Here is a 25,223-nt window from a genome sequence, read left to right as displayed (position 1 = left end):
CCAGAGGACCGTGTATAGATTGGAGATCACAGACAGCGAGCACGATCACGCTGGACCATAAGAGAAAGCCACCGGCAGTACACCAAGCGGAACTCGATCTACAGGTAGGAAATGTGAGTAGAGTGAATTGAAGAAGACAGGAAGGCAAAGATGAGGAGGTGGCTCATCGATGAGGCCGAGGAGGTGCTCCGCTCCCTGGCACTCGTGCCAGGGACAAGGAGTCATTCAAGGCGTGCCCTTTGGTAAAAGCCATGCCTGAATATGCTAGACGTCACTGAAGTATGTATCAGAGCGATAGCTGAGAATGAGAGACGCGACGCGGCTACCGTCGAGGCTCACGTTTCGAGGGACTCCGTGTCGCAAGCAAGGGATGCTCCTTTCCAGAGTCGAAGGAGCATAGGAATCGTCCAACCACAGCCATGCTTCCTTCCCCCTCGTAACATTTCCAGAGGTAGGGGCCAATAACCTTGTAAGAAAGGGAACATTTCAAAGGTTCCTTCCCCCTCCTGCATCAGGAACGCTGATGGCGCCCGTCAGACGCTCCTCGCAACCCGATTAGCCGCAAGCTGCTTCACCCGTCACGTTCTAAATCCAGAACCATTCTGATCCCAGTCCGTCCAGGGGCATAGTAGTCAGGGATCACTTCTTTCTCCTTGTATCCACACCGACAATACAGTGCTCGAGCGGGTACCCTGGCCTGGTCCACCCAGAGCTGAATGTATTGGCAGCCCTCGTTTCGCAGGCGCTCCTGAATATAGGACATGAGGAGCTGTCCGACGCCCTGGCGGCGATAGGCCTCAACTACACAGACCTTGTGCAGGAGAGCGACGCCCTTTTGGCGTACATATACGGCGTAGGCGACAACTTCCGACGGGGCCACTGGCCTTCCAGTTGTGGCAGGAGTCGTGTATAGAACTCGCGTGTTGGGCTTCTTTCTCCACAATTCCTCGGCAAAGCTGAAAGCCTCATTGGTTGGGAAGGTCTTCTTCTCAACGCGTGCAATCTGGGCAAGAATTTCCAGCGCCTGGTTCCTCTTCAAGGAATGGATGTCCGAGTGTGCCAATGTGGGGGACATTCTTGGTTCCGCGCGCCGTTGAGATCGCGATGGTCATTCCAGCCTGCCGCAGGATCAAACGAGATGTGTTCTGGAGGCGTTCATGATAAGCAAGCCCTCCTCGTTTGTGATAATTTGAGGTGGTAGGAAAGTATGGGACTGATCTACGAGCCTCGCCGAGGAAAAAACAGCTACGTGCTGCCTGAGGCCACCACCCCGACGATGCACCGATCTGTGAAATAATGGCCTCCTGGCATACCGAGGACAGTAATCAGTCTTGGTCGCTTTCTTTCATATTTAAATATCCATGTCATATAAATAGGCAAGTTGCGTTGTTCTGAATGTGATCAAGATCGAATGTCCATTGGTTTAGAGTATCTCGTATCTTGTTTTGTCGAAATCAGCCTCGCGGTGGGCTCAGGAGGACGCGGGGAGGGCGTTTCCTATTTAGCGAGCCAGATGATACTAGCAAGTTAGAGCGAGGCATAGGATCACCCAGGGTGAAGTTTGCGCCCAACAAATTTAACTGCGTAACGGCAGGGCAGAGTGTAGGGCGACGCTGTATACTTCGGCGCTGAGCAAAAGCGGCGGTACGCGGCGCTTCGAGGCAGAACCCCACAACAATCGAGACCAGCCTAGTTACGCCTCACCCACGTCCAGCTTCCCGAGTCTGCTTCCAGTCACCATCCTCCATCGATCAGCAGCTGTCTAGTTTTCTTCTTTTCAGCCACCTCGCACCATGCCGTCACAAGCGGATGACAAGCGCCAAGCTGCGCGCGAGGTCATCGACATTCTCCACGAGATCTCTACCCTCCTGGTTCGTTCGTTCAAGCTCAATAATCTCTGCCTAGCCTCCATCTCCGGCCGCGCACGCATGCAAAATTGCCGTATGAAGACTAACAGAGTACAAAGAACACTCACCTGGACCGAACAGAATTGTCGCTGTGTGTATCGTTGGTCGAGAATGGAGTTAACCCCGATGCTCTCGCGGTACGCGCCCTCTTCTCCCCACTCAGATACTCACCACGTACCAGAGATTCTGCCACAGTTGTGATAAGAGCTAATCAGCATGTAACCTGGCCGCAGACCGTGATTCAGGACCTGCGTAAAGAGACTGGTACTTCCAAACGCGGCGTGTCAAATGTGCCAGCTACTGCGGATTGATGCGGTTCGCGTTGATTATGCCGAGACTATGACGGGTTTGGGTTGATCTAGTCGAGAAGGCGTGTTGAACGGTGTCGTTATGGCGTTCATAGGTCCAGGGGACCTAATTTGATGAGAGATACCCTTGTTATGCTTATTATTTGAATTATATTATGAAGAATTCAATTCCTTGAATACACTCTCTGGAGCACGTTACTATGACTCCCTCTCGGTATCATAAACTAATCATTGCACAAGACATAAGATAGATGGGAAAAATCGCACTGGACGGGCGTTTCACGTCGGCATGGTGGAAGCACAAGCTGATAGGGATAAGAAAGGGATGTGGACTCGAGGGGGGAACAAGGCAAGGATAAGAAGGCCATCCAATGTTGGGATATGAGACGATGAATGATCGGGACTGGCTCTTTAAAAATTATTTGGACACATCCTCGGACTTCTTGTCATCCTTGGAGCCCATTTCACCAGACATCGCCTCCGCCGTAGCCTTCTTCAGTTGCTCAGTTTCCGACACAGTGGTCTGCTCTTTGGGTTTGGTATCTCTCTCGTCATCACTGTCACCAAGGCTGAAGGGGTCGGTCTCAGCCACTGGCGAAGGCTCAACAGTCGACAAAGGCTGCCACTTGCTGGACTTGCCGCTCGTTTGCACGGTGCGCTTGGCAGGGGTGGACGAATCATACAAATTGTCAATCTCGGTGGGCGGGCCATCCTGGAAGGATACTTTGCGTCGATCGGGGGACGGGGAAGAAGGGTTCTTCAAGTTGGAGTTTGCCATGGGACGGGGCGGACGGGCTGGAGGAGCTGGGATATGGCAGTGTTAGTACAGATCATCTCGGGAGTGGGAGATCAGAAATGAGTTTACCTTCGGAATCCCTCAACTCGAGCGCAGAGAAGTCATCCCCAAGCACCTGAGGGTCCGCATCATAACGCTCACGGTCACCACTGCGGCGACCGAGTTCACCGCTAGGCCTTGGGCGCCCAAATGCCGAAGTCCGTTGTTCATACTGCTGAGTGGACTGTCCCTCATCTTCCTCCTCTCCATCCAATTTCTTCTTGAGGCTGGTGACCCAGGAGTTGACCTTTGATTGGGTTTCCAGGAACCCCTTCCGTAAGTTCTCACGAATAACTGGTAGGTCATCTGCACATTATTCCACAGTCAGGTTCCAACTTGTTCAATACGCGATCAGCGGATGAGTACCATTAAAAAAGTCATATTCCTTCTCCCTCTCTTCCGACTCCTCGCTTCCTCGTGGACGGCGATATCGAGGATCATTCTCCCATCCCGGAGCAGGAGCTCGACGCCCTCCCGAATTGTAGTGCTCCGCGAGCTGGCGCGCATACAGTTCGTCGGCTTCTAATTGAGTCCGGGTGGTGGAGGTAGGCTGCTGAGAAGGGCGAGGAGGCTTGGGGGGAGGTACCATATCTTCCTGGGCAGTAGGATCGGTCATTCCTAGAACGTTTCAAAGTCAGCTGTTGTCTGGCTCAGTGTTACTCGCTCACTTACCAAGCAGAGCGTTGAATGCCCGCTCGACATTCCAATTGCTCGCATTAAGAATAGCTTTGATGACTGAAGGTTCCACGGTGGGAAACGCTTCTCTGAGAGTGTTTTCGGACTGTTCCCTTGGGCTGAGTGGCCGAGGGGGCTTTGGCGGGGCAGCCGGAGGGGCTTCAGAGTCGGTCTGCGGGGTCGATGTTGCGGCAGCGGTGTGAGCGATGGCACCGGACTCCTGTGGCTCGTCGTCAAAATCAAGGGGGCGTGCAGTAGTTGGTGATTCAGCGCGAGGGCTGTTTGGCGCATTCGGCGCAGCCGAGGGCTTGCTGGGAGTGGACTGGAGAAGTAAGCGTCAACGCTCGGCGCTGGTGATGTCGGTGAACATACAGTCTTTTCCTCCTCCGCCATTTTGAAATATGTCAAACGGTATGTATACCGAAGAAAGCGCTCGCGAGATATTTGAGGAAAAAAGGGTTGCCTGTAGGAAGACCGAAGACGGAGCAGGCAGAACACATCGGGGAAGCTCCAAACAAGTGACGTGGGGTGCACGTGATGAGCGGGTAGCTTTTATAGAGGGCCTGCATCGTCGTTGAACTTCATCGTCCAACGATGCATTGTCAATTGACATATCGGTAGAACAACACTTTAATTATGGTGCTACTCTATCCCTTGGAAGGTATCTGCTGAAATATAGAGGGTCCTCAGGGCAGGGGAGACACAACTCCCAATAGCTCTCAAGCCGCCTTTTCTGATCGCTTCGCACCATGGCTTCTGAGCTTGATTTGTCAACGAGCTTCATTCCGGCATTGTACAAGCCGGCAGCATTGCTACCCATCGCAAGACACAAGAAAAGTCTTCTTTATCTGGTTGAGACTTACCCAGTCACCATAGTTGTGGGCCAGACAGGCAGTGGAAAAACGACCCAGCTTCCACAATACCTCGATCAAGCGGGCTGGTGTGAGAATGGCAAGCTTATCGCGGTGACACAAGTAAGCAAATATTACTTCTATCTTGGCGTCTTTGATCGCTAATCTTGCATGTCTAGCCTCGGCGGGTTGCTGCCACAACAGTTGCAACCCGAGTTGCGGAGGAGATGCGCTGCAAAGTCGGCGAGGAAGTTGGGTATTCAATCCGTTTCGAGGATTTGACATCTGCTTCAACGAGAATCAAATTCCTGACAGATGGCATGCTTCTCCGAGAGGCCCTTGTTGATCCTCTTCTATCGCGGTATTCCGTGATCATGATCGACGAAGCCCATGAGAGATCTCTTAGCACCGATATTCTTCTTGGGATCGTGAAGAAAATCATGAAGAAACGTCCAGATATTCGCGTAATCATTAGCAGTGCAACCCTCCAAGCGGAGGACTTCCTACGCTTCTTCGCGGGTGACGAATTTCATCCCGATGCCGAGTCGGGTGAATTTGGTGGCAGTGTCGGTAGAATCATTAGCCTGGAAGGAAGAATGTATCCTGTCGATACATTATTCCTTGAATCGCCTGCCGAAGACTATGTCGAGAGGATGGTCAAGACTGTATTCGACATTCATACACAAGAAGCCGAGGGAGACATACTCGTTTTCCTTACTGGGAGAGAAGAGATCGATCGAGGCATTCAGTTAATATCTGAACGAGCGGCGCAGCTTCATCCCCAGGAATCCTCCCTTCTGACATTACCACTCTATGCGGGTCTTACCACGGATCAACAGATGTATGTCTTTGAACCAACACCTGAAAGTACCCGAAAGGTCATACTGTCCACCAATATTGCCGAAGCCTCGGTGACAATCGACGGTATTGTGTATGTCATAGACTGTGGCTTCGCTAAGCTCAGGGCATACAATCCTAGCACCGGTATTGAGACCCTGACCGCGGTGCCAATATCGAAAGCATCTGCTACTCAACGTGCAGGTCGTGCAGGCAGAACAAAGCCTGGAAAATGTTTTCGCTTGTACACTCAACAAACATATGAACAGCTGCCCGAGGCAACCATCCCGGAAATCCAACGCTCCAACCTCGCTCCTATCGTTATGCAGCTCAAGGCCCTTGGAATTGACAACATAGTTCGGTTTGACTTTTTGACATCGCCCCCGGCTGAACTTGTGATACGTGCTTTTGAACTTCTGTATTCCCTTGGTGCAGTGGATGACTATGCAAAGCTCACAAAGCCACTGGGAATGCGAATGGCTGAACTAGCCGTTGATCCGATGATGGCGAAGGTACTCCTTGCGGCATCTTCATTCAAATGTCTCAGCGAGATGCTTTCCATTGCAGCCATGGTGAGCCTTCAAGGGACAGTGTGGGTGCAGCATGACGGGGACAAGAAGACCGCGGAGAGCCATCGACGCAAGTTCGCTGTCGAAGAAGGTGACCATTTGACATATCTGAATGTATATCAAGCATTTGTTACGAAGGGCAAAAAAGATTCGAAATGGTGCCGGGATAATCTCCTAAATTATAGAGCTCTCCAGCGTGCGGTCAGCATCCGTGGACAACTCAAGCGATATCTCGAACGGTTCGGTATCCAGGTCGACGAAAGCCTTTCATCTCGCCAAAATGGCGCCCCAAGTCTGAGCGCGCCTCCCGAGCAGCTTCAACGATGTCTGGCAACTGGATATTTTGCGCATGCAGCAAAGATGCAGCCAGATGGTACATTTAAGACAGTCAGCGGTGGACTTACTCTACATGCTCACCCTAGCTCCTTGATGTTTGTAAGCATCCCCTTTAATTTCGTAAGCATAGTCTGTTTTATTTGCTAATCATATGGTCAATAGAACCGCAAAGCTGACTGGGTGGTCTTCCATGAAATTATGCAAACGGGCGATAAAACATACATTCGAGATATTACCAAGATCCAAAAGAGCTACCTGTTAGAATATGCGCCCGAGTACTATAAAGTCACATGAATCCACTATTTATATTCCTATACCCCAAGCCCTAAATTGTGTCGTTTGACCCTTGACTCATTCATTGTAGTAATCGCTCAACCCATCTAGCAAGTAAGCAGCACAGTCAATAATGCATTGATCATTTTATCAATTCTTCAAAATCTTCCTCTAGAGCGACTGCAAACGGACAACCAGAAGATCACCGATCACCATCCCAGTACCAAGAAACCATCTAGAAACCAGAAAAATACACATTGAACCCACAACTGGAGATAATATCCCTCCATTCACTCACCACTGGATCAGTCGTTTTCTTAGATGCTGTATTCCATGTTTTGGCCGTCAGGAGGGTGTGGTATTTAATAAATATGATTCAATTGAGAAGATGAGAGTATGCTCGCTAGTACTGAACAGATGTGGGGAAATAACTGCTACTCATCATCAGCGTCCACCAACTCCCCAAATCGACTCGCAGCTTCCCCTTTCAGGAGGGCCGGATTGCCAACCTCCACCACCTCCCCGAGATCCATCACCACCACCCGATCGAAGTCCATGATCGTCACCAGCCGATGACTCGCCGCAATGACCGTGTGGTGTCTGAACTCCGCTCGAATGATCTCCTGCATCATCTACTCGGTTTGCCGGTCCACGCTGGAGCTGACTTCATCAAGGAGGAGGACCCCCCCTTGGTCATGATTGTCAGCCCCATCCTTGAGGAAGGAGGTCGTTGAATGCAGACGGATCATAGCACGGAACACCATCCGCTCCAGCGAGAAGAGCTACCTTTGCCCGGCACTCAAGGTCCAACCGCCAGTCCGCGTTATCAGCCGTCAACCAACCCAAGGATCGGCCCGTGGAAACCGGCACCTCAACTCCAGATTACGAGAAATCTCCATAAAAACTATTCTGTGGCTATTCATTTGGTGTATCGGCTGGAGAATGCTAGTGGCCGCTCCCACATCGATCTCCCCGGCTCAACCCAGTTATTTATTTATTAGATGAGATTCAAGTATAGTTAAATATTTAATTAGTCGGAAATTAATTAGGTAATAGACTATAATATTGTTATAAGTTATGGAACTCGTGGGCTATCCGCTATATAGCGAAATTTATAATATAGATAGGCCTTCTTAGAAGGCTAGTAGATTGATGTAGACTCTGATTCTAAGTAGGAAGATCTAGTAGCTAAGAAGCTAGAATAAGCTAGTAAAGGGGATACTGTAGTAGAGATACTAGGTAAAAAGAATAGGATCTCAAATACTTACGAGGGAGCAGCGGAGGACATAATTATATACCTAGCGAACTAAATCGAACGAAGTAGGATATATATCTGCTATGGGCTTAGTAGAAGAAGGAGTATCTGGAAGCAATATTCATCTAATAGTCAAACACGGTAGTACTATATACTATATAAAATCGAGGTGGAAGGTAAACTCAAAGTAATCCGAGGGCGATAACTACTCCGGACGTTGAATTATAGTTTTGAGACTATTTTTAGACTAGAATTATATATTAAGACGCTGGTGTCTTTTATATTAAGCGTTCTATCTACCTGAGCTAGTGTTGGGATAGCTCTTGCTTTCGCCAGAGGAAGCGCCTACATAGCTAGTACGCCAACAAGTGAGGCTATATTAGGTTCATAGAGTTTGATTTGATTTATTTTGATCTAATTTGACATTCTTGGATTACACAGCACTTGTTGAGCTTCGTTCTTGATTTAACTTCCTACTGAATCTCAGTAATTTAGAAAAACCCCACAGGTTAATTTAATATTCCACGTCCCTCCTAAGGCGAAGCAACGAAATCCAATAGCGTTTACAATGGTCGCAGATCCCCTAGATCTTGAAGGAGGTCAAGAAGGTAGCTATTAAGCCTGTGGATTCGGTTATTCTTGAAAGTTAAGAGTACAAAGGACAGAGAGAATAGAGATAAATAGTCAATGGGCCCCCTAACCAAGGGCTCCAAACGTGAATGATTACAGAAGCGGATATTGTAGAGTCTCGGCCGATGGGTCGCTCCGGCAATTTCTCGGGTCCGAACGAGACTAATTTGATACAATTCTATTTCGTTTCAAGTGGAGTGGCTCTGGCACTAATTTGTTTCTCATGCATGCCAATTTTGTCGATAAGCTGATTGGTTTGGGAAGCCTGGAAACGCGGAGTAGGATTCCTCGATCCGATTCCCTCCGCTTATAGAAAAAGTTAGGCCACTCATGGCTCGGCTAAACAAGCGCAAATGATGTCTTAGTCCATTGTCCGTTGCTCCCACAATTTTACTTGCTCCTAAAGCAGCTTACACCCATAAGATATCTCTCGGTTCCTTGAAGATCATTTGACTTGCTTTTCACTCATCTTTCTGATTGGGCAATTTGTTACATTTGTTACACTTTTGTGTAACAGGCTCCAAGCAACTTTATTCCTATCTCGCCCATCGCTGTTCTTCCATTGTGACCTCACTTGAGAGATCTCCGTCAACATGAGTCGTCTTTTCCAGCACTCTCTTGATGGTATCTTCAAGAGGAACAAGGATTGGGTCTGCTCGAAAAAGATCGCAGACCCAGGGTTTTTCGAAAAGCTTTCTGCTGGACAAGCACCAGATTATCTGTGAGTTAGCTAGAGTAACTACAGTGCCTTTTTTTGAATGCCCCGCGCTAATTCTTTGTAGCTACATCGGCTGCAGCGACAGCCGCGTTCCGGCAAATGAAATAATGGGCCTAGAGGCTGGTGAAGTTTTCGTCCATCGCAATATCGCAAACCTAGTTCCCAATGTCGACCTCAACGTCATGTCTGTCATAAATTATGCAGTCCGACACTTACATGTCAAGCACATCATTGTCTGTGGTCACTACAACTGCGGAGGGGTCAAAGCTGCAATGACCTCGGCTGACTTGGGTCTCCTGAACCCATGGCTCCGCAACATACGTGATGTCTATCGCTTGCATGAGAAAGAATTGGACAAGATCACAGATGAAGACTCGCGGTACAACAGACTTATTGAGTTGAATGTCATTGAGTCCTGTCGGAATGTGATCAAAACTGCTGCAGTACAGCAGAGCTACGAAAACAACCAGTATCCGGTTGTTCACGGATTAGTTTTTGATCTGCGCGATGGTCTTCTCAGAGATCTTGAGATTGACTTTGAAGCAATGCTAGAGGATGTGAAAAAGATCTATTGCCTTTCTTCGAAAACTTCCAGTTAAAACGCCCAAGCAGAAAAAAACGGATCACTCCAAACTAGTTCTCAATCAATCTTTGCGCTTTGCCTGATTTCAAATTGTAAACAATGCCATGTAATTGCAAATTGCCTTCACTTGCTGCCTTGGACACCTCTGGAAATTGACGTAAGGAGCGTAATTGATCAAGTACGTTCAATTCAACGAATGCTTGGTTGCGTTCATCAGAAGGAAGTGTATCAATGGTCCCTTTGAACTGTGAATGGAGAGCATCCAACTTGCTGGAGGTAAAAGTGTGAGAGACAAGGTCAATAATGAAAAGATGGTGAGTATCTTACCTCAACCATGGACCATTTAGCCCATCCCGAGATTCTGCTTTGACAATACCACAACCATAGTGGCCGCAAACAACGATGTGCTTCACCTGTTGATTGGTCAAAATAATCATCTTAAACAAAGGCTTTGATATGTTTACTTTCAAGCATGTAATGGCATGTTTCACTGTGAGTTCAGAGGACATGTCGCCTTCGATAAGCATGTTTCCCAGGTTGCGGTGTACAAGCATTTCGTCAGGCAGGAGATCAAGGATAGTAGTTTCTTGGAAGCAGCTGTCAGAGCAACCGATCCAGAGAACTTGTTGCATCGGCTGCTTTGAGCTAGGAATAAAGTCTGGAGGCAGCTGCATGGTTTCACAGGCTGTAGAATAGTCTCTGCGCATTCTGGTGTGTATGGAAGAAATAGAATTAATGGTTCCCAGATACTGCGTCTTTGGGAGACGAATAGGAGCAAATTGTCGTGAGACAGCACGATACGTGAAACTCATGAAGAGAAAAGAAAACAAATCTCAGGATTTCGATCGGGTTTTGAGGTGGGAAAGTTTGTCAAATGAATGTTGGGCTGCCGGATCATCTGTTAACGCTTCTTAGCTGCCCTCGGCCTGGAGCCTGGACTTCTCGCCGAGCTTATGTTTTCCGAATGGAGGGCCGACTGCGGAGCACAACGGCGTTGAGGGCAATTTGCCCCAAATTCTACTGACGAGCGAATCAGAAACTAGCTGTCCGGATGAACACCCGATCTGCACTTATAGTATTCCGCATGAGTTTTGTCGATTTTCCGAGAAATTGCCGCACTCGGCCGACACACTATCTGAAACCAGACTGGAGAAATGAGTCGCTGGTGGGTATATCTTTCTGTGCAAGAATTACTAGCCTATTGTTTCAGGGGCAATATCCACGACTTGTCGTAAAAAACGTTAATCGGAGCTAGGATAACGATTTTGCTGATTGATGAAAATCCTACATAGTGAACCAGGGCGCTCTACGGCAAATATGCAAATGCAGGCAGGACGAGATGGATCAGCGAACCAGCCAACAAACTACACCACACCACGATGTCAGAGAGCCTCTCAGAGAGGAAACAGATGCTGCTTCAGCGAAAGATGTGTAAAAGTTGATTCTCTCGCTATCGGAGATGTGAAGCTATATCCTGTAAAGACTGTGTACTAGGAAAAAATTCCTCCAATCAAAGATCACCTATCGTTGGCCATTTCCCCACTACAATAGCTATCATGTAGTGTAGACACTGCTATAGATGTACCTCTAAATCTATATTACGGGTATTTACCGCGTCGGTTCGCCTAGGATACTGCTTAAAGCGATAGCGGAGCGCGAAGATTATGGTACTACGAAAACCTAAGGACTACTCGGTCCCTAGGTCCCATCGCCTAAACTCACTGCTTAATACGCTAGGCCAACTCCTCGAAGCGGATATAGCGCGACGACTTTCATATGTCGCCGAAAAATACTGTCTGCTACCGGATACCTAGTCTGGAGGAAGACCAGACAGAATCACCGAACAGGCCCTTTCAGACCTCTCTAATACGCGCAGTCCACACACAAAGTCATGACGCTGGTAGTGTTGGACTTGAAAAGTTGCCTGTAATGGAGTTAACAAAGTTAGCCTAGACGCCTGTCTACGAGTAAGAGAAGGCGCACGTATATAGGCTTACGTGGGTCCTCACAATATTGACTGACTTCTCCTTCTGGACAAATCATGTACATAGGTACATCCATAGCTAACCAAATAATAGGAACATGCTCAATCTTGTCGGTTACAAAACTTAATCTGCCCCGCAATGACCCGAGTTCCGTTGAAATCCCTGGAAGGACGTGATCAGAACTTAGGACCGGTGAATTATCTCGCTGTCTTGACTTTCATTGTGTTCAAAGGGGAAAAGGGCCAAAATGATAATTTAATGATGGGATATAGGACAAAAAACATTCGGATTCTTCAACTCGTCTTGCCTAGGAAATGCTTATCTTGATTCTACTTATGAGACGGCGGTGTTGCCTCCGCCTTGGCTCTTCGCATCAGTCGCATGCAAAATTTCCATGACATCGGCATATATTGTCGATTGCAATTCCCAGCTAATCTGAGAACGCACAATCATCGATGGACTGCATAAATTGTTAGTTTATAGCGAAAAGCGTAGAGAATATAAGACGAACTTCTGCAAATTTCCATCCGACCAAAAGCCTCCATTTCCATTGCCAGCTTCCAGGCCCCACAATGCAAATATATACTGACTAGCTCCCTGCTCACTGGTTCGGCAGACAATTTTCTCAAGTAGCCTGGCTAACCGGAAGTTATTGAAATCACGAAAAAGCGCCGTTCGTGAAAAGCCAGGCGATACCGTTGCCACCGAAATACTGTTCCATTCTTCTCGGCTCGATATATCTCGGACCCAGAGATTGAGAAGTAGTTTGCTGATATGATATCTTTGATAGCAAGGATATGATGTTGAGTTAGATTTGCTGAGCTGATTGGCGAGCATTTTGGTAGAAGCATGGGACGGATCGGCCCAAGCATGAGCCTCCGAGGACACGGCAATTACTCGCCCACGGGTCGCCCGAGCCAAAAACGGGCGTAGCAGCATCATAAGATTACAGTTTGCCAGAAAGTTGACCTGAAATATCTCTTCCCATCCAGTTTCTTGGCAAATATGGAATTTAGTTTGATATGCGCCTGCGTTCAGAATCGCAATGTCTAGATGTGAGATTATTTTCTCGAGCCGCCGTGGTAGAGCATTCACCGATTTCAAAGATTTCAAATCGAGCTCTATGATATCGACCACAGTGGCAACATTCAGATCCTTGGCCTCTGTCTCAATCTGCTGCTTGATATTCTCACCCCGCTGTAGGTCCCTGGCTGTCAGGATCAAGTGACATCCTACTCGGCCAAGAGCCCTCGCACACTCAAGCCCACAACCCTGGGTAGCACCGGTGATGAGAATGAACTTTCCAGCGTATTCAGTCAAATCTAGCGTATGGATGGAAGGCGATCGAACCGTGAGCAAACGATACAAAGCGGGGAATGGGCCATCTGGATCAAATGTGAAGGTGTGAGAATTCCACAAACTGAACGACAGCATGTGGAGTGCTGATAAGGCCATGCTTATTGAAACAAAGTAGATAATAACGCTCGAGGCTAATTATCTCTTTATTTATAAATGAGATCCATGTATGTATATCGCTTTCGGTTTCTTCAGCTCGATTTTCTGTATCCAGCATCACGTTGACAATTGTCTCGAGGTTCGAAGGGGCCTTCTCACGTAAGCCGCACTAAAGATCGCAGATCAGCCCAACTCTCAAAAACAAATGGGCAAGATGGTGTAGAGCTCTACAAATAGTCGGCAAATCAACCAATCCAGGAAACCTGGGAGTCTATGTAAGGCGATCTCTACCAGGGTGCTCACATACCTTCGAGAGTCTTTTGTCGTCCGGTACTGTAAAAAGAATGATGCGAGATGTGTTGGCAAAACTTCATTCGTCCTCTAGTATCCATAGATGGACTCGACCATTAATTATCCAGGCTTGTATACTCAGGTGATGGATCTGATTGCGGAGCTCTGGACCCTTCTCCCAGGGCCCATGACAGGTGTGGGTGAGATGGATAGAGAGCATACCCTCTGTATCGCGAAAGTGCTTCATATTTCCAGCTAATAAAACTTGTCATGGATCTCTGTATGGCAAAGAGATCAGTAAATTCCAAATGCGACCTTGATGTTATGATCGCGCTTATCTTCAGCTCTCTTAGCTCGCCTCCAATCAATTGACATTAAAATGTAGAGGCATCACTCATGTTTCTAAAATCCATTTCCACGTCCTGGCCGCTTTCTGAATGAGTGGCACCTATATCCTTGTAGTTGGGGAGACTCTGCTTGGCCGCTCGGACGTTGGTGCAATTCTTGTGGATGAATGCATCATCTAAGCGATAGATATCCTCTTGAATAGTCAGATGGTGTTGATTCCCACTAGAGCTTGGTCGAGCGCACTTGGCTTCGGGACGATTTTCGATACGCAAAGCAGGGATTTTGCTGAAGAAACGCAGGTGAGCAGTTGCGGCGTTGATGGACTTTACATAGCTGAGTCCTGAAGGCTCATACTGAAGTGAGGGTCTCTGTAGTGATGGTAGATCAATGACCTATCTTCGTCATCAAGATTACTAGATAACTTCATCTACATTCATCTCTTAGTAGAGCATTCATAAGATGTTACGAGACACTGAGCCATTCTTTTCATGCTGCACTAAGGACAAATCAGATGCTTTCGTAAGATTAACCAACGCCGAGGTTAAAGAAAGTCGACTGTTTTTTACACCATCTACTTTCAGCTTAGGGGCGCGGTGCCCCCTGGATCTGACCCCAGTCCCCCTTGTTGGGGTTGACCGAGCCACAGGAAGGCCGGCGGCTATACCGGGAAATTGATTCGTGCACTGGAAGAAGAGTAAACCCAAAGTGGGTTGGACGCACCGCAAATTTTCCCAACCCAGATCCGTTTTACCAATAACAGATTTGTACTTTACTATATTTGCTATTGATTGGCCCCGTCACTTTGATTAGGCCCACAGTCCATATGTCTTTGTATCAGGCCCCAACCAACATGTAGTGCTCGGAAACGAGTGTCCTACTGGGTGTATTTTCACTGATGGCCAATGGACCCCAAATTCACACACTTGGCTTTAAACTATCGCTCCATCCCATAAAATGAGCACCCAGCGGACTTTAGCATCGTCGATTAATGATTAATGGCTCATTTAGCTTATGCACTTTTTCATCATGCGTTCATACTGGTGGCCACAGCGATCGGAATCTACGGTTTGCTTTTGGCATTTCTCACAACTGCGACCTTCCAATCCCACGTTGTTTACTTACATGCGATTAAAATTCCATGGTTCGAGGATCTCAACATTCCTGAAAATTTTGGTTTCCTAAAAAACCAGGTCACCCCGTTCGCTATTTCGACTGCGGATGGCGAACGGTTGTATGCTTGGCATATTCTACCTCTGGAACTATATCGCAAGAATGAATTCTATCTTGTAGATGAACCTAGCGGATTCATCACGAACATTACTTCTAGAACTTCTTTCAAATTGTTGAGAGAGGACCCTGAGGCCCGATTGGTCATTCACATGCATGGCGCTGGCGGAACTGTTGGCTCAGGCTACAGAGTTGCTAACTATCGCGCATTATCTGCAGGACACCCTGAGAAAATCCATATTTTGACCTTTGATTACCGTGGATTTGGGAAAAGTTCAGGGTCGCCATGTGAGGCTGGCTTGGTGAATGACGGCCTCGCTGTCGTCGAGTGGGCTATAAACGTCGCGGGGGTATCTCCTTCCCGAATTGTCATCTTTGGCCAATCGATGGGCACCGCTGTCAGCATTGCTGTATCCAAAAATCTTGCATTTCGAGATGAACCAATTGTCCTTGCTGGTACAATCCTTGTGGCGCCTTTTGTTGATATTGCGACACTGGTCTCGACGTATCGAGTGGCGGGAATTATTCCGATACTGTCACCGATCGCAAGTTTCCCGTCGCTGTTTGAATATCTCAAGTTGTTCATCCACGATAGGTGGCTGAATAAGGATGCAATCGCGGAATATATTCGGATCAATGAAGCCAACGAGAAAAAATATCGACTTATCATAATACACGCCGAGGATGATTATGATATTCCATGGCGCCATTCTCAACTCCTCGTTCAGCACGCAGTTTATGCGTCAGTTCCAGCGGAGGTTAGCTTTGAAGAAACAGAAGATCAAATATCGCAGTTGGAGGTGGACCTAGGTGCTGGAGGATCTAAAATGGAATGGAAGTCTCACAATGGGATCATTAAGAAGATGATTTTGAGAAAAGGCCTGCACGATGTCATAATGGGATATCCCATAATCTCAATGACCGTAATAGGTATTTTCGCTGAAAGCGACTCATTGTTGACATATTGATCCTAAAACAAAGAAAAATATCGCCAAGGACTTTTTATATTGCCAGTGAATGATTAGAATGATTAGAGGAGTGTTGAAGCCATCAGGGACGCCCCATTCTGACCAAAGGTTTCTCTGGATAACCAACTCTATCGCTGGGCACGTCGCCAAATCTATGTGGAAAAAATCGATGGAAAAAAGTTGAGCAATGCCATTCTATATCTATAAAAATCTAAATCTATCTATTTACTGTAATTCTGAGTGTCGGTTTCAGTATTCTTCCTGGAGGCTGACTTGGCAAGAAAATATATCCACTCGTCTATTCCGCTCTTTTTGAAGCCTTTGTTCTCAATTTCATGAGACCAAAGACAAGAGCATATCCCGCAATAGCATATATCACGGTTATGCCAGCATCTCTCCATCCATAATAGTAGTGATTGATGTTCAGAGTGGTCAAATAGTCGCTTCCGGTTGTGTATTCGCATACTTTGCAGGCTGAAGTGGCGTCCGGATTTATCAAATTGACCCTCCATCCCTTTCCATTCATATAATCAGCCAGATAATCCCCACAGGTGCCATTGAGTGGGTCAAAGAAGGCAAACTCGTCTTCGTTGCATGTGACCTTCTGGCCCCAAATTCCAAATGTCAACATGCCAGAGACAACATAATTGAATGGGTTGAGCCAGTACATCCAGTATTTCCAGAATACGTTGAGCTGGTCGTAAGGAACAAAGACACCACAGAAAAGAACCAAAACACTGATAATGAGAGGGTTGACAAGAGCCGCAAAGGTCGGATTTGGTGCGTAGGCGGCAACAAATTGCCCAATACCGGTGTAAATAAATTCGTAGATCAACATAATGAAGAAAATAGCACCAGAGCGATTGGAATCATGCGGCAACGTCCACACCGGCCAATACCAGCAGACAAAGTAGAGAACAGCGCAGATACAGAGATATGGAAACTCTGAAACAATCAACCCAGTAACAAAAGCAACCCAAGAATACATCTTGGATTTCTTTTCACGGGCATCATAGATATCACGACGTTGAATGAACAGAGGTTGAAGCTGGTTGATCACACCCGGGGCAACAAAGACAAAGTTGAAGATGGTGAATAGTCGAAGTTGCAAGGCTGTTACACTTGGACCAGGTCTCCAAAAGGAGAAGCCGTTTAGTAATGCCGAAATTATATGAAGGGAAAACTTGTTGTTAACGTAGGCGGTATTGCGGAAGAGCGAAATGTTCATGCGATGAGTGACAATTTTGATTTGTTCCCAAAGAGGCATTGAAAACTCAAAGCCATCGTTGACTGTACCAGGCGGCTTGCTAGCTGCATCGTCAATCATCCTGTCCAACTCAGTGATCATCTCATTATGCTCAGGAGATTCTAGCCAAATTTGATGCCAGTCTTTATCTCTGGCTGTTTCGATGCCACCAGTCACAACGTCAATCATGAATTCGGCCGGATTAGCATCTTGTGGACATTGAACGCCATATTTGTCAAAGTAGTGTTTGATAGTCGCTCCATTATCACCAATATCACCAAAGTAGACTGTTTTTCCGCCCCTCGCAAGGAGAAGGAGTGTGTCAAATTGAGCAAATAGCTGAGCGGATGGTTGGTGGATTGTGACAAGTACCGCTTGACCAACATCTGCTAGCTTTCGCAAGAAACGGACCGTGTTGTATGCGGATTGACCATCTAGGCCCGAGGTTGGCTCGTCCAGGAATATAAGAATACTAGGCTTTGAGACAAGTTCAACTCCGATCGTGACACGTTTACGTTGCTCGACGGAGAGACCGTTTCCAACGGAGCCGATCAAGGTGTCGGCTAGATCATGGAGTTCTAGGAGGTCAATAATAGTGTCGACGTACGCAAGCTTCTCTTTCTTCGGGATCTCCCGAGACTGTCGAAGGAGAGCAGAGAACTCTAAGGCTTCTCTCACTGTGGCATAAGACTCATGAACATCAAGTTGCTCACAGTATCCTGCCATTCTCTGAAAAGATAGTGGAAGAGGTCGACCATCAACAAGGATGGATCCCTTGATGGTGCCTTCAGTTTTGCGTTGAGCGAGAACATCAAGCAATGTTGTTTTTCCTGCACCCGAAGATCCCATAAGAGCTCCGAGCATGCCTGGTTTGACCCATCCATGGATATTGTCCAAAAGAACCCGATCTCCAGTAGGTGTTTTGACCGTATAAGTAAGGTTTTTCCAAGTGAAGATGGAAGTATTGCGAACAAGATTACCATCATCCACTTGGACAGGTTCATCAGTAATGGTTCGAGGTGTGTTATTGGCTTTTTGCTGAGCTTCCTCGTCATTACTGGCTCCATGTTTTCGGAGATTCTCGCGCGGGATTAGTAAAGAAGATCCTGATCCAGCTCCGGCCTTCCAGAAGCATGTACAAATGATTGTCATGACCGCAAAAAATCCCCACCAGGCCCAAAGGACACCAAAGTTTCGCCACATCTCAGAGTGTTTGTAGTGGAGAGAAGAAAGGTACTGGTCGCCAGTCACGTAATCCGCACCTGGTAGAGAACCACCGACGCCAGCGCAAGATTTATGGGCGGATCCAACATCCTCATATCCGGGACCACTAGGGATAAGATTCTCTCCAACACAGTCAATATGCTGTCCATGGAACTCATTTGACAACGCTGCTTGAAAGGCATAAGCAAAAGGATTGGTGTAGTACAACTCAAGGAACCAATTCTTGATTTTGGGCTTCGGAATCATATAACCGGCGTACATGACAATTCCCTTGACTGCCGTTCCGCTGATCTTAGATGCTGCTTCAAAAGTACTGAAAGCGGCACCAATGAATCTGAACAAGGCAGTAATACACTTTTGATAGAGAGTCAGTATGAGTTATTGATTATCCAAGGATAAAATGACATCGCCTCACCAGAGTTGTCGTAAAAAGAATTGCCCAGAAAGTGAAAAATGCAGCTGCAGTATGTTTTAACCCAACCATCCAGTAGATGACAACTGAGAAAATAGTACACTGAAATAGCAAAACAGGAAAATCCGCTGTAATTTGTGCCAGGCAAAATGCAGCCGGATGGTACATGGCGAACGACTTGTGTTTTGTCAAGATCGGACGCCCTTTAAATGATTCGGTGACCTCAGACATAGCAACAATGCAGTTGTACAGCAGTGCAAAGAAAACAGCACCACCTTTGGTAAAAAGACCAGCAGATGTCTCGGGAGAATTATAAAAACAAGATCCAGCGATCAGTGCCATGATACACGACAAGATTTGCTTGATCAAAAAAGTGCTTTTCTCACCCCAAAGAATCTGGTACTGTCTGACAGTACATGCAATGAGTTGAGCCCAAAAGCTAGTGGTGAGGCCACTTCCCCTGGGTAAATGGTTTGACTTTTCCCAAGACACAGACTCTTTGAAATCATTTGTGCGATTCAAAGCCAATTCACTGTCAGGATAGTCATACAAAGATACCTCGTTCTTGTAAATTGATGAATTTTGGTACTCGGTCAAGATAGTATCGGCAGTTCGAGGGAATCGATTCTCCCAGCCAGGCCTGATTTTTCGCTCCGTGGGAACTGTGACACCTGTGAGGAAATCGCCTAAACGTGATTGTTTGGTTTAGTACCTGGCCAATTGATACAACCTTAGAGTTAATATGGGGACTGGGAATCATACCAATATTTGCACCGTCGGCATACACAAATCCAAGGCTTTCCATAAAAGGTTTTGCTTCTGCTGCCGGGCCATAGTATATTTGCTTCCCCTCGTCAAGCACGAGCACTTTGTCGAAAAGATTATAGATTCCATTCCCCGCTTGGTAAAGCGTAACAATAGTAGAAAGCCCAAGAACATCTGTCATGGCGCGGAGAGCCTTTGCCCACTCCAAAGCAGTCGATGCATCGAGTCCACGTGTTGAATTATCCCAGGCGTAAACAGAAGCCCTCGTTGCGAGGCACTCAATAATAGATACTCGCTTTCGTTCTCCGCCACTGACACCTCTGACAAACTCATTGCCAACTTTTGTATCAGCTGTATGCGTAATACCCATAGACTCTAACAGAAATTGCTTGGTCTCTTCTCTGTACTGCGCAATAGTCTTGGATCCATCTGGCAGATGAAATGGAATTTTGAGTTTTGTTGCAAAGTCCATCGTTTGACCAACCGTCAAGCGAGGGTAAAAAAGTTCTTCTTCCGTATTCATCACAATTTGACCTTGATAATTGGATGCTTCTTCCGAAGACATACTACCAAAGCGTACATCCCCAGTAATTGTATTATAACCTTCGCGACGGTTAGACAGCATCTTAAGAAGTGTTGTGCATCCGGAACCAGGTCTTCCCAAGACAAGCAACATTTCACCAGGTTTGACACATCCGTGGCTGTTTGACAATATCGACTTGAGAGGTGGTTTGTTGCGGAAATCCTTGATGAGCCGAGGAATGTTAAATTGAGAGATCATATTTTCTTTGACAGCTGCCTCGGCAGCAAGAACCTCAACAGAGAGATCTTTCCATGTCACCCCCAATTCCCGTCTCTTGAAGCCTGCTGCCTGCTCGCGCTCCGCGTTTTGGATAACCTGAGATGTCATACTCCATTCGAGCTTTTTTGAGGGTTGCAAAGGAGACTGGTTACAAGCAAAATTCAAAGTCTCCGCGCTATCGGCCACTCGAAGGTTGGTCTGGGGTGCAACGAAGGTGTGAAATTCCTTCTCATGTTTGTCCTCGGGTGGTGTTCGAGGTAGCGGTGTCTCTTCAGATTTTTCTTGCTGTTCCATGGTGAGATTGTTGATAGAGAGTGGAGAGTAAAATTTGGGTTGAATTATTTTTTGCTTAACGTATGGAAACAAGAATTACTTTATAAAACCCATGAGTACTCGAGGGTCGACATGTCTTATCCGTAGTCCGGTATAGTGGAGCGAAGAAAAGATATCGGAATTCCAATTGCCCCTCCCTCTATTGGAGATGATGACCAAGATTCCGGTAATGATTCCGTCCATCGGACGGGTGAATCCTAGCGAGAACTAATGATGCTTGTTTTACTCCTCCTATGAACAGTTGCATTAGCATAAGAGGAACGGGCATGGCACTAGAATTTGGAAAGTGGAGCAATATGATTATATAAACAACCAAATTAGGATATTCGACATCGATCTGCTGGGTCGGCTGAGATGCCGAAATGTGGATCTGGTTTTATCCGCGAGCAACCGTCGATCCAAATTCTATCAACATGAGGGTTTTATCTGGGCCATTGAGGGCTCAATTAAAGGGCCCTATCAGATATATATTTGTATTTGTAGTTGAACTTGAGTCCATTCCAAAATTTATTTCTAACAATTGATCGATTGGACAAAAATGGACGTCGAGCATTATGACAATCCCCGAAGGTCGGTTGAACTAGTCGTAGATATCAGTAACTCTCATGTTACTATCTCCTATCTGTAAAATGTAATAGATCGCTTGCACGGAGGATCTAGCTCAAATAATTGATCTGAATTGTTCCAGACCCTCAATTTCGGCATCCGGAACATGGTTCAGCGACACGATCGGCAACTCGAGGGACTAGGAGGTACTCAGGAGGCCGGGTTGCCGGATAGTAGGAGTATTGATGCCGATCTATCCGGCTTGAATGCACCCCTCCGTCTTCCTGATTCGCAGCGGCGGGCTTGGTAGGACAATTTGAACGAATGATAGCGTCGGCATAGTATTGTGATATTTTGAACACATATTCGGTAATTTTTTTACTAAAAATGCCTTATATAGCGATCAAAGGATGAAATCAATTTACAAAAATTATGAGCTATTTTTATTAGACTTTAAAGGAGCCATGAAGGTCGAGAAACTGCATCGGTGAACTCAAGGAACGTAACTTGAACTCTTTCGAACCTAACATTGGGGCCCACAGAGGCTCATGGCTAGTAAGATTACAAGCCAAAAAAAACTCACTAAAGTCTTAAGCAGCTGCCTCTGAATAATCTCAGGTGCATTTTGCCCTGGTAAGACATATTCATGAAATCGGATAGATCTTACTTTATTAATCCGATATTGCAACTTGTCTTTCGGTCTAAATTGAGATTACGCTCTCTGAAGGGATTATCAAGAAGTTTTGATTGAATGATGTAGTATTATATAGAAAATGTAAGCTTCCGTGTGAGAGAAGTGAGAGATAAAGACGCAGTCGATATGAGAAGAAATCCAGGTCTTTCGGTCGAAACGCAGATGACGGTTGAAAGAAGGCCGAAAGAGATGTGAGAGGAAGAAAGCGATGACCTATAAGGATTCTAGTCTAATTTATATTAAAAGAAGAATCAGGTTCAGGATTCCTAAAATAGTATCTCCGGATTGTTTCATTAGGCGCTTTACACCGGGGCGAAATGACCTATATACAGGGCTTTGGACGCTGCAGAGAAAACTTAGCTCTCCGTTCAAAGTCAAATGAATGAAAAGTGCACAGAATATCGCAATGGCACTCAAAAAGACGCTTGACTGGTAATTTTCTTCATCTAAATTGTTAATTTCTAGAATCTCAGCCTAGTTCTCCAGCGAACGATGTCTGAAGTGACGACAAGAGGGATAGCCCCAACGCGGGCTGACTTTATGACATATAAACTATTGATGAAGGTAGGTCGAAAGAGAGGCTGTCATATTTTTCCTTATTCATCATTGCTGGGATCGGATCATCCTGCTTTGATTTTGCGCTCGTATAACAGCTAACTTGAGACCTGGATCCATCTCCTGAATTTCTTCTCCAGCATTAGTGAATCAAACATCGCGAGCTTAGATTTCTTGCACATTCCTTCTTCGTCCCAGGCCTCACTTCCAACCCCTAATTTTGTGATAAATAGCTCATCCGGATCGAACTTGTTCTTAATCTTGAGTAGGCGCAGATAGTTATCCTTGCCCCAGTAAACGTTCTGGAAGTCCTTCTCGTTCGGATCACCCAGATTGCGATAAGAGACTCTGGTTTCAGAATTCATAGAGTATAAAATAGGCATATAGAGGTTTGTCATCTCATTCAAGGCTAAAGTTTTGCCATCGATGGATGGCTCAACACCTCGCACGTAATTGATCAAATGTGCAGAAGATCGCCAGGCGGGATGCAAGGGAATATCGACATTATTCGCCACCACGCGACCTCCAGTGTTGCTACTGAAAAGTAGGTCATTTTTACCCATAGGTAACTTTGCAAAAACCTGGGCAATACGAGAAGGACCTTCTTCAGAGTTAAAAGCTTCCTCAGAAAGCAACACGGCTCCTTCCAAAATACCATAGTTTGGAGGGTTAATATCCGGGGCCGTGCGAACTTCGGCACTCAACCGATGACGAAGTTTTGACGATAGGCTAGAGACTATCTTGCTTCTTTGGAGATCTTTCATATGGGGCTCTATGAAGGCCTCCGCTTTTTGAATCTCCGTGGAATTGATGAAATATAATGTCAAGGTTGCAAGTTGCGCCTCATCGCCTGGAGGAAAAACGATCAATTGACCGGGGATACCACCTTTGTTCGAGGACCTCAAGAGCTTGAGCAAAGAGGAAATACCAAACTCCCAAAATGAGGTATCACAACGCGTAGACTGTACTGTTACTGTGCTGACAACTCCTGGATCATCCGGATAAGATCGAACTGTGACCTCAACGACGACTCCGAAGGTTCCTCCCCCTCCACCTTTCAGAGCCCAGAAGAGGTCTTTGTGCTGATGTTCGTTCGCAGTGATAAGTTCTCCCTAAGGAAGCTATGAGCAAGAGATCACAATTCTGAAGGAGGTAGCTCTCACGCTGCTAGTAACTATCTTATACTCCAAAACATTATCGACTGCAAGGCCCCTGGTGAAACTATGGAAGCTTGAAACACCTCCACCCTGGAGGAATCCACCAGCCATTCCGACAGTTGGGCATTCCCCACCCACTACATGGTATCCATGCTTGGCGCCATGTTTGTATATCTCCCAATGCATGATGCCGGCGCCGACAGTGACTGCCGGACCTGAGGATTCACTCGTCCCTTGAGCTGTGAAGCTTGTGTGGTATTCGATCTTTTTTAGATTTGTGGTGTGAATCTGCAACGAATTTGGTGAGCTAGATCGCCCAGACCCGTCATGGCCTGTGTTTTTGATCACAAGGCGAAGATTGTGCTTCTTAGCAAAGATTACAGCGGTCTGGACATGTGCCACGGATTTAACAGCAGCAGAGTAAAGAGATATTCGACCTTGGTGACAAGTTGTTTCCGTGCTTTGATTATCGCTTGCCACGACTATTGGACATGTTTCATTAAGATGAGAGCCACTTTCCCATACCCAATCTTGGAGCGTAGCTTTTGACCTATCATAAGTTAAATGCATGAGAAGGGAAATTCGGAGCCGGCTTACCTGGCTGGGAGGCTCTCCAGCCGCTGTCGAGTGCCAGATCTTGTAGAGCATCACATGCATACCGGTCAAACTTGGGCTCATGACAAACAGCTCCAACAGGCTCCAGACGAACTAAATTTCCTTGAATTGAAGAGTTCAGAGATGCCCATTTCTCTTGAGTTGGCCAGCAAGGTTCCCATGGCCTACACCGACATGTGTTTTCGAAACTTCGGCTCACCAGCAAAGCCCATCCAAGGACCAAGCCAACCGCGGGCGCAAAAAAATGGTACATTGGTGATTGGAACCGACCTGAAGAAACCAAATTCTCCGTTCGCGGTCTGGAGATTATTAGGTTGATTTACCGCACCTATTTATTGGCGTGCCGCTACCCATCAACCCTTGAGTGAGTTCTTCTTGTCACACAGAGCCAACATACTATATGCTTTTGATAAGCCGCGATTTAGTATCATGTTCTGTGGGGATAAAAGTAAGCTGTGGGAACATAGACTATTCTCAATATTTTTCGGATCAACCAAGCCACCATGAGCTAGGCGATAATTGTGAGACATGAGAATCCTTACTATAGGCTACATGAATCGTGTTTGAATTGTTCCAATCCACAACCAGGTGAGATGAACTATATGTTGTGCAACACTATTATCCCGAACGTTTGTCTCAACTACATTGTTTCTATCGACCTTCCCATTCCCTATCCTGTAGAGCCAGATAATAAAAAGAAATATGGCTCATAAGTGGTGCTCTGTCCACGGGTAGTACAGATTTCCATAACTTGGTTTTCGTTCTCCTTGTACCACCTTTTGGCATTGTTTCTTTTTTTTGATCCAAAAAAAAAAATCATAAA

At 46.5% G+C, this 25,223-nt stretch overlaps 12 protein-coding genes across 12 annotated transcripts; 4 read left to right on the top strand and 8 right to left on the bottom strand.

Moving 5' to 3' along the window:
* Positions 1–571: 571 nt before the first annotated feature.
* N7462_004034 (GNAT family N-acetyltransferase) lies at positions 572–1,075 on the bottom strand (the record flags this gene model as incomplete). The annotated part of the gene is made up of 1 exon (XM_057075760.1): positions 572–1,075. One exon carries the CDS (start codon positions 1,073–1,075, stop codon positions 572–574), a length of 504 nt encoding a protein of 167 aa, XP_056935265.1.
* A 718-nt stretch (positions 1,076–1,793) lies between these two features.
* On the top strand, positions 1,794–2,218 carry N7462_004033 (mitotic-spindle organizing protein 1; the record flags this gene model as incomplete). The annotated part of the gene is made up of 3 exons (XM_057075759.1): positions 1,794–1,871; positions 1,967–2,044; positions 2,141–2,218. 3 exons carry the CDS (start codon positions 1,794–1,796, stop codon positions 2,216–2,218), a joined length of 234 nt encoding a protein of 77 aa, XP_056935264.1.
* A 415-nt stretch (positions 2,219–2,633) lies between these two features.
* On the bottom strand, positions 2,634–4,118 carry N7462_004032 (uncharacterized protein; the record flags this gene model as incomplete). The annotated part of the gene is made up of 5 exons (XM_057075758.1): positions 2,634–3,019; positions 3,081–3,356; positions 3,417–3,668; positions 3,723–4,047; positions 4,098–4,118. 5 exons carry the CDS (start codon positions 4,116–4,118, stop codon positions 2,634–2,636), a joined length of 1,260 nt encoding a protein of 419 aa, XP_056935263.1.
* Positions 4,119–4,474: 356 nt separating this feature from the next.
* Positions 4,475–6,612, top strand: N7462_004031 (putative ATP dependent RNA helicase; the record flags this gene model as incomplete). The annotated part of the gene is made up of 3 exons (XM_057075757.1): positions 4,475–4,699; positions 4,756–6,417; positions 6,481–6,612. The coding sequence occupies 3 exons, from the start codon at positions 4,475–4,477 to the stop codon at positions 6,610–6,612; spliced, it is 2,019 nt and encodes a 672-aa protein (XP_056935262.1).
* Positions 6,613–7,025: 413 nt separating this feature from the next.
* N7462_004030 (uncharacterized protein) lies at positions 7,026–7,220 on the bottom strand (the record flags this gene model as incomplete). The annotated part of the gene is made up of 1 exon (XM_057075756.1): positions 7,026–7,220. One exon carries the CDS (start codon positions 7,218–7,220, stop codon positions 7,026–7,028), a length of 195 nt encoding a protein of 64 aa, XP_056935261.1.
* A 1,849-nt stretch (positions 7,221–9,069) lies between these two features.
* Positions 9,070–9,793, top strand: N7462_004029 (carbonic anhydrase; the record flags this gene model as incomplete). Its single annotated transcript, XM_057075755.1, has 2 exons — positions 9,070–9,197; positions 9,259–9,793. 2 exons carry the CDS (start codon positions 9,070–9,072, stop codon positions 9,791–9,793), a joined length of 663 nt encoding a protein of 220 aa, XP_056935260.1.
* A 34-nt stretch (positions 9,794–9,827) lies between these two features.
* On the bottom strand, positions 9,828–10,451 carry N7462_004028 (putative carbonate dehydratase; the record flags this gene model as incomplete). Its single annotated transcript, XM_057075754.1, has 2 exons — positions 9,828–10,047; positions 10,105–10,451. 2 exons carry the CDS (start codon positions 10,449–10,451, stop codon positions 9,828–9,830), a joined length of 567 nt encoding a protein of 188 aa, XP_056935259.1.
* Positions 10,452–12,095: 1,644 nt separating this feature from the next.
* N7462_004027 (uncharacterized protein) lies at positions 12,096–13,196 on the bottom strand (the record flags this gene model as incomplete). The annotated part of the gene is made up of 2 exons (XM_057075753.1): positions 12,096–12,222; positions 12,274–13,196. 2 exons carry the CDS (start codon positions 13,194–13,196, stop codon positions 12,096–12,098), a joined length of 1,050 nt encoding a protein of 349 aa, XP_056935258.1.
* A 686-nt stretch (positions 13,197–13,882) lies between these two features.
* N7462_004026 (uncharacterized protein) lies at positions 13,883–14,261 on the bottom strand (the record flags this gene model as incomplete). The annotated part of the gene is made up of 2 exons (XM_057075752.1): positions 13,883–14,196; positions 14,249–14,261. The coding sequence occupies 2 exons, from the start codon at positions 14,259–14,261 to the stop codon at positions 13,883–13,885; spliced, it is 327 nt and encodes a 108-aa protein (XP_056935257.1).
* Positions 14,262–14,851: 590 nt separating this feature from the next.
* On the top strand, positions 14,852–16,051 carry N7462_004025 (alpha/beta hydrolase family protein; the record flags this gene model as incomplete). Its single annotated transcript, XM_057075751.1, has 1 exon — positions 14,852–16,051. One exon carries the CDS (start codon positions 14,852–14,854, stop codon positions 16,049–16,051), a length of 1,200 nt encoding a protein of 399 aa, XP_056935256.1.
* Positions 16,052–16,349: 298 nt separating this feature from the next.
* On the bottom strand, positions 16,350–20,794 carry N7462_004024 (uncharacterized protein; the record flags this gene model as incomplete). Its single annotated transcript, XM_057075750.1, has 3 exons — positions 16,350–18,875; positions 18,937–19,619; positions 19,696–20,794. 3 exons carry the CDS (start codon positions 20,792–20,794, stop codon positions 16,350–16,352), a joined length of 4,308 nt encoding a protein of 1,435 aa, XP_056935255.1.
* Positions 20,795–22,726: 1,932 nt separating this feature from the next.
* On the bottom strand, positions 22,727–24,653 carry N7462_004023 (oxidoreductase; the record flags this gene model as incomplete). Its single annotated transcript, XM_057075749.1, is given in 4 exon segments — positions 22,727–23,740; positions 23,792–24,092; positions 24,108–24,327; positions 24,383–24,653. The coding sequence occupies 4 exon segments, from the start codon at positions 24,651–24,653 to the stop codon at positions 22,727–22,729; spliced, it is 1,806 nt and encodes a 601-aa protein (XP_056935254.1).
* Between the last annotated feature and the right edge of the window lie 570 nt (positions 24,654–25,223).

This window comes from Penicillium macrosclerotiorum, assembly GCF_028827735.1.
Source record: "Penicillium macrosclerotiorum strain IBT 26536 chromosome Unknown utg000003l_segment0_segment0, whole genome shotgun sequence".
In the NCBI taxonomy this organism is placed as follows: domain Eukaryota; kingdom Fungi; phylum Ascomycota; class Eurotiomycetes; order Eurotiales; family Aspergillaceae; genus Penicillium; species Penicillium macrosclerotiorum.
The sequence above is the reverse complement of the archived record's forward strand: the minus strand, read 5'-3'. Positions and strand labels throughout refer to the sequence as shown.